Consider the following 8,399-nt stretch of genomic DNA (forward strand, 5'->3'; position numbering starts at 1 on the left):
TTCTTATCATGGATTAATACCTATCAACACTTACCATCCATTTAATTTATACAATAGGGCTAATATATATATATATATATATATAACTTCTAATTTCAATGGATAACTGCAAATTATTTTAAATAAAGTAATCAAGAACTAAATTAAAGTTTTTGTTCTTTTTCAAATATTAAAATTTCTAAACCTATGATGGATTAAAAATTTGTTGTTTATTGAAGAGTATGCAATTATTATTGTATAGATGTGTGTTTTCTCTAACTAGCAATTGCAACTGATGTTGCAAAGGAAACGTCCTAAGGCGGTAGCATAGGTATGAGTAGTAAAGAAGAATGGAAATCTAATAAACATTGAATTCAATTATTCAGAAAACATATATACAAAGTGAAGCATCTCAAAGTTAATTTGGAGAATGAAGGTAATTATTTGTGTCCAAAATAATAAACTCCACATTGCATATAAAATGAAAAGAATATCAACATGTTGCTTGAAATATTAGATTATGATCTGTGAAGTTTGGATTTCATCCTCATTGAAAAAATTGCCTACAACTGATCAAAACCTTAATAAAAACCCCACTGACTTTGTTCATGATTATGCTATACACAAGATTAACATGTTGATGCATAATTTCAAATTCAAGAACATATTTACTTCTGAAATCAAACTTTATGTTAAAGTAACTGGAGGGAAACACAACACTTGTATACAAAGTAAGAGCTCATGCCTTGATATCATTTTCCACATCTTTCTCTAAATCTTTTCCACTTGCCCATGCATGACTCATGCCTCTACCAAATTTCCAATCTGAAATCAAAATAAAAGTGACATGCCACTTCATATGGAGCCAAGTATGATTTTGAAAATATAAAGCAACATAGTTCTAAGATCACTTGAGTCCAAGCATCATAATGGAAACTACAATGCTAAGGAATGCCATTGATTGAATCTTCATTTATTTTGAATCAATTATAAAATGATGACAAAGTTTTCTGGAGATAATTGTGTAATCATGTGAATTTATGGAACTTAAACAAATCCAATTGGTAGAAATATTCCATCTAAGACTGCTATGTTCTTTGAATTTCAACTAAGAATACGAAATGATTTTTAGCTTGAATGTCATTCCTTATGTTTCTAAGGATTGTATCTTTGAAACGAATACATCCTAACCCATCGTTGTTTAACAACACAGTACACTCCTAACTCAAGGGTTACCCTTTCCTCGTGTCACATAGTTTCTTTATGATCGGTTTTAAAAAAATTCAAATAATTTTTGTTTTCATCTAAATAAAATAGAATAAAGGTCATGTTCTAAAGTTTAAATTGTTTCCTATTCGCTTCTTTTAGGAACCCAAATTTAGTTGAAGTCATCATTTCTCCTATGAGAAGTCTATGGGAAACCATATAAATTGATTTTCTAGAGTGGGGTTTGCTAAGAGAAATCAAACCAGTGATCGAAGCTGCAATGAGGGGCAGTGAGTACGAGGCAGAGATGCAGATATAGTGCCAGAAGACTAACACAGAAGCAGAGAGGCAGACGCGGAGCTAGAGGGAGCCACACAAAGGCCAACAGTGACTGAGCAGAGGCCAAAAGTGCCTGCGTCGTCCATCCAAAGGCTACAGAAGTGATGCAGAGGGCCAAAGAGGCTGCGCAGATCCTCAAAGGGCTGACACAAAGGGTTTCAGGCTAACGCAGGGGCCAGGAGGGCTGATGCAGTGCCTCAGATTGTGCTGGAGAGCGTTTCGTGGGGCAGACTTTCAGAATATCTACTTCTGAAGAGAGGTATTACTGCCAGATTATTTATCTCTATCGAGTGGGCAAGTTTGGCACCTAGTGTACTTAAGAAAAGCTGCTTAATAATAAAACCCTTAGAACTACTGCATCGGTTTTCCTAAGTTGGGTTTTTCTGGGGACGATTGTCCAAAAAAAACGGTGTCCCTTGTGTGTTTGTCTATTTCTTTCAACTGTTGATCTGTAGATGGTTTAGATTGTATTGTGTTTATTTCAGTGTTTATATGGTTAAATAACTTGTCAGTAATTAAAAAAGTAGGCAAAATAAACCAAGAATACAGATTAAATTTCTAACAGGTAATACTTAGAAATTTCAACAGTTCCTTTACACCAACATACATCCTTCCATCTACTCTCCTAAAACCTCATACACAAATCCACACAAGTAACCATTACCATGATAACTACCCGCATTGAAACGGACATGGAGGACAAGCCCTTCTGCATGTTTCCCAAATGCCAAACCATCATTCTTTAATTACCAAGCTAGGACGTGAGGTGGTGAATCCCCTCCTTTGGCCCTGAATCTTCTCGATGTGCTACCCCCATCAAAGGTTTAAAACCTCAATATTTAAAATTTGTAACTTCATTTAATTTTTTTAACAAATATATATATATATATATATATATATATATATATATATATATATATAACAGTTTATTTAATAAGTTTGTGAAAATATAAAGTAAATGTAAATATAAAATCTTATGTTCACAATGACACCTATAATAATAATTGTAGCTAATGAAATAAAACATATCTAATACTAACATGAAATGACCCAATTACCAACAAAAAAAACAATATTAAAGAATTAAAAAATGAAAAAAATTCTAATTAATTTGTGTAAACAAATCCAGTTTATCCTCCAAACAAACACTATAATGCCCTATCCTTATATATTATGGAAGAGGGTTGGATACTTGGCAATGATATGGTAGTCTTTTATTTGAGTTTTTAGTTTTTTAAAATTTTTACTAAAATCTATACAAATTGTTCATTTTAATTCTATAAATTTATTAGGTATTATTTATAATCATTATAATATAAAAAATAAATAATTTTCAAATATCTTACTCTCTTTGTCGAAAATGGGCATCACCAAAATCTCTGAATTATAAGGATATTTTTTTCACTAATTAGTTGATTTATTTCATCTAAAATTGCATAGAAAAATGGCTTAGAGGGAAAAAGTTGCCTAAGCCCGACACTAGTAAGGATTCCATAAACAAAACAACATTGAAGGGAATTACTCATCAAAATCACTAAAGCCTATCAGTTATAAGGATATCTTCCTCACCGAATTAGTTGATTTGTTTCATTGAAAGTTGCATAAAAATATGGCATAGAAGGAAGAAGTCTCATAAGCCCTTTAGAGGATAATCTTCAAGTATGCATAAGAAGTATAGATGTTGATGTGGCTTTGGAGGACAATCTTCAAGTATGCATAATGTTGTGCTCAGAGTTTAGCTTGAGATAAAAGTTATATAATTAGAAAACTCTCGATAAGCAAAAGATGTTGGTGATGTTAGAAATGAGCTTTGAGTTGATTATTAAAAGAGGAAATTTTGTTAACCCCATCTCCATAATTTACCCAAGGAGGAGATATTTGGACATGCCATAGTGCTAATCAAGGATGGGAGATGATGACCTTAAAGTTTATTCAAGATATAACATTTTACTAGTGTCATGGATTGCTATGGCTACAAAATTATATTTGATTAAGGAAGAGATTCGAGAGTGCATAGTGAACCATCAAATTGATTGCTCACGAGGATATATGTGGATCTAAATGCATGGAAGCTTTCATGGATATGTTATATTGTTGAATTTGTTTCAAACATATAAAACATGACCACTCTCAATAGAGGTCCATTCTAGCAATGTTTACTAATAAGAAAATTGGTTGAACATTAATTTATGTAAGTAAGGTGTTACTAAAATGAAAGTAAAAATGTGTATAAAGTGGAGGTGGAGTCAATGTGAGATATGTTTTAGAAGCACTTTCAACTCCAACCCAAAGTGTAGTACCTACACTTTCATTTTCATATGTAGATTAAAAAAGGTAAGATAAATATGTATTGATTATTAGTAGTTAAAGTATATTTTATCCTCACTTCACTTTAGTGAATTTTTACGTTAAATTTAATCATATTTTATGATAATGAGAAATTAGGTTGGAGAATGAAAGTATGCATTTTATAATGGATAAAGTATGTATTTTATTATAATGAGAAATTAGGTTGGAGAATGAAAATATGCATTTTATAATGGATGTAAGTAAACAGGAAATGGATGAAGGATATTGAGAAGTGGATGTAAATTCAAAATTGTAACTTGAATTTAATCATAAAATAGGCTTGAGAGTGAAAATGTGTATTTTAAAATAGATATAAGTAAAGAGGAACTAGATGAGTTGCATTTTGAAATTGATGTAAATTCAAAATTGTATCTTGAATTTAATCATAAAATACGCTGGAGAGTGAAAATGTGTATTTTAAATTAGATATAAGTAAAGAGGAACTAGATGAGGTGCATTTTGAAATAGATGTAAATTCAAATTTGTAATTTGAATTTAATCATAAAAAAACATATTTTAAGAGAATAAGGAATTACTTTGGAGACCTAAAATATGCATATATTAATCATAAAAAAACATATTTTAAGAGAATGAGGAATTACTTTGGAGACCTAAAATATGCATATAAAAATAGATATAGGTAAAAAAATAAGAAATTAAGTTGGAGAGTGAAAAAATAAGAAATTAAGTTGGAGGGTGAAAGTGTGTGATTGCCGTATAAATGTCATATACGTAGGGACGAGTTGAAAATTTGGAATATGAAAATTGAGGTGGAAGTGGGGTAAACGTCAAATATGTTATAAAATGTTAATATGGGTAGGGATGACTTCAAAATGCGGAATATGAAAGCTCGGGTGGAATTGGGTTAAAGGTAAAAGTTCAGATGAGGTAGAAGTGTGAAATTTAAAGAATAAAATAAAGCAACGCCGTGCATGCCCTTGAGTGTGGCAGTATCAGCTTAAAGGGTTAGCATTTATTCATTCTTCAATCTTCACGTTTCTTACTTGTCTGCGTCTAATTCTTCTTATCAGAGAAAACGAACGAATACTCTGCAGGATTGTCCAGAGTGAGTTGTTGGTGCTCTTGGTTAATTCCTATGCCCTGAGTACACAGAATTTGCAAGTAGCAATTATTTGTGTGAGAGCTTAAAATCCTGCATAATTAATGTTCTTATGTTTCATATCAGCGGTCGTTGCTGCAGCAGCAGTGGACAATGGGAAGATTCACATAGTCCACATGGATAAATCTCAGATGCCCACTGTGTTTTCCTCTCATGAGCACTGGTATAATTCCATCCTTTCATCCCTCACAACAAAGAAGAAACAAGAAGCCCTACTGTATTTTTATGACACAGTCATGCAGGGGTTCAGCGCCAAGTTAACCCAATCAGAGCTGGACTCCCTGAAGGAAACGCGAGGTCACATCTCAAGTTACCCGGACACGGCGGGAAAGTGGCTTACCACATATTCTTTCAACATCCTCGACCTCGATGAAAAATCTGGCATATGGCCCCAATCACACTTCGGCAACAGTTCAGATATGATCATCGGACTTCTAGACACTGGCATCTGGCCCGAGAGCCAAAGCTTCAGAGACACCGCAATGGGCGAGGTACTGGCCCGTTGGAAAGGCCAATGCCAGGCAGGAACTGCCTTTAATAGCTCGCTCTGCAACAGAAAACTCATTGGAGCTCGTTACTTCAATAAAGGATTCCTGGCAAGTGGTGGCCACATAGATCCGATCCACGATTACAATTCCACCCGAGATTTTAAGGGCCACGGTTCCCACACCTCGTCCACGGCCGCAGGAAACTTTGTGCCCGACGTTGATTATGTTGGCTACGCAACGGGCACGGCCAAAGGCATGGCGCCTCGGGCACGGCGCCTCGGGCACGGCTAGCCATGTACAAGGTCAACACTAACTCAAACCTGAAATTCCATGGATGAACGAGAGCATGCCGCAAGTGGGCGAAGGAGAGCATGCCGTCGGATAACAAGGCCGAACAACAAATTTCAAAACAAAGCGGTAAAACAAATATCAAATTCAAATGGCGTCCGGAAGTGGGGAATATAAATGGGAATTTGCTGATAATAAATTCGAGGTACTTTGACTGCCGGCAATATCACGTCGCGTCAGTGTTTCCCGGTGGAGGCTGGAGTCCTTTCCGAGCCGGAGCGTTGTCCCGTTGCATGCCCATGCATGTATGGTGAAGTTGCTAGGGGATTCACGGTCGACTCGAGGTCCCGTCCAGCACTGTTAAACCGTATTCAATACCTTATACCATAGTTTTTATGGCTTGCCTTCACCATATCACCCGGTCATATTTAGAGAAAATTTGGCAAAGATATTTGTAAATCCAAGTTATAGTTGTTAAACTTCAAATTTTAGGTGTACTACACGTTTTTGATGGTGCTGAATCTATTTCCAGCATCAAAAACACGATTAAAACACTGCCTCTACCAGATTTTTTGAAATTTTTTTCCCTGGATTCCAGCTACTTTTAGCCGTCCGAGCATCCTCCGCCTCGTTAGACGATTCCTTTCATAATAACATAACACATAGCATCTAATAATGGTACACTTAGGGGTTAAATTTAGCTTTTTTACACGTAAAATGCTTTCTAGTTTCAAATCTCCACGTCATGTATAACTTGCCAATAATTTTTAAGAACGTAAATATGACGGGCATATTTTAAAAAAAAAAATAAATAAATTATATATATATTTAACCTTGTGCTGAATCGTTGTGAATAGTGATTCATTAACATTTTTAATATCTAATTTAATAATCCATGACCAATTTGCCAAGTGACCACTATCCGGATTCCAGACTAAGTCATAAATATCAATTTCTAATTTTCAACAGGTAAATGATATAGTATTATTGGTAATTAATTCCCAGCTACCCACTGCTGAGTTATGTTACTAATTTATGGTGATTCGGACTAAGTCATAAATATCAATTTCTAATTTTCAACAGGTAAATGGTATGGTATTATTGGTAATTAATTCTCAGCTACCCACTATCGAGTTATGTTACTAATTTATGGTGATTCATTTGCAAGTTATAACTTCCAAGTTCCCATTCGTGTCAAATTCCAATCAACAACAATCTGTAAGTTATTCATTGTTGAATGTGGTGACTTTGGTGAGGAGCAGGGCATAAGAAAAACTCTGCAAAGTCTGGAACTTCGAATGCTACAAAACTAGAACTCAGCTGACCAAGTAACCAGTTAGTGATAGCCTATTAGCCATAGATAGTGAGAGATGCTCTGCGCTATTCGTTTTTCTATGCATGCTTGTTGGATATCTGTATTCGTTTTTCTATGCATGCTAGCTGGATATCTCTCTAAGGCAGTAGTGTTTTGTTTTTTAATTTTTAATAAATTGAATTTTTCTCGATCTTTACTTGGCTTTGTGTATTTTGATTGGTGGAACTTCCTCTGCAACTTTTTAACTATATGGTTTTCTGTCATTCTTTACAAAAATTCTATTTTTCCCTTTCTTTTGTGCAGAGAATTGGTGTAAATGGGTCAAATAGGCATTTGAGAGGGATATCAAAACCACCATATCCACAATCAGGGGTTTCAGTGGGAGTAGCAGGAAGACACTGGATAAATGCCTTCTTCAATCCCCCTGATATCCCATTGGGAAAAAAGCTATCAAGGTTAGATCCCAAACCATAATCAGCTATACCCAATTTATTTATATATATACACACTTCAGCCTGGCTGATAAACCTACAATGTGAATCTTTGTGTATAATGGTAGGATCATCAGGAAGACTGAAGTATATTCATTAAACATACATTCGGATGTTGCTGTGTATACTTGGCTATGTATTGTAACTATTCCGGCCCATAATCATGTAAAATCCATATGATGACAGGATTGATTTAATTCAGCCTTCGTAATGAACCTTCTGTACGTATCCAGTTCAAATCCGTTACTATCTATATTGATATGAAAGAACGATAAGCCGTGGTTCAACCTTCCCTATTATCCCCAGTGTATCTGTGTCTGTGAATGTTGTGCTTAGACTACATAAATATAAATCATTTGGGTGAAACTGATTATAATTGATTATGACTGTAACTATTACAACTTATTAACAGTGAGACTCAGTTGATGAATGCAAGGGTATGCTTCACCCTTCCTGCTGAGCCTTCTCTCTGTGAATGTGTGATATGGTCCAATTCCATAATTAAGTATACTGTGCTAGAAGCAGGGGCCTTTTGTTGCTCATCCTGGAACCGCTGGCTCATAGAATAGCACAGCTCCAGCCTCCAACGCAGGGAGGGTGTTGCAGAGCTCTGGAATCTCCTCATAGTTGAACCCAAAACCCAGATCCAGGCACCCTTTCAGCTCATCTAAGTCACCTATACTTTAGCCAATGAGTTATCAAGGAGGAATACATCACTTGTGTGGGTTAAATGGCTGAATATTGTAGGAAATGAGAATCTACAATCCATAAAAGAAATGCAATTAGTAAACAAGGTAAAACCATGACAGCACACAAAAATTAAT

General features: G+C 35.0%; 1 protein-coding gene across 1 annotated transcript; it reads left to right on the plus strand.

The window, feature by feature from the left end:
* The first annotated feature begins 5,037 nt into the window (after positions 1–5,037).
* On the plus strand, positions 5,038–5,772 carry LOC149177102 (subtilisin-like protease SBT3). The gene has a single exon (XM_089421665.1). The coding sequence runs from the start codon at positions 5,038–5,040 to the stop codon at positions 5,770–5,772; it is 735 nt and encodes a 244-aa protein (XP_089277791.1).
* The last annotated feature ends 2,627 nt before the right edge of the window (positions 5,773–8,399 follow it).

Source organism: Pinus tabuliformis, chromosome 4_1, assembly GCF_031772625.1.
Source record: "Pinus tabuliformis cultivar Carrire ecotype Pingquan chromosome 4_1, CPIR1, whole genome shotgun sequence".
Taxonomy (NCBI): Eukaryota; Viridiplantae; Streptophyta; class Pinopsida; order Pinales; family Pinaceae; genus Pinus; species Pinus tabuliformis.

Coding starts and splice junctions, on each gene's coding strand:
- LOC149177102 (XM_089421665.1), top strand. CDS start 5,038: ATGTTCTTATGTTTCATATCAGCGGTCGTTGCTGCAGCAGCAGTGGAC.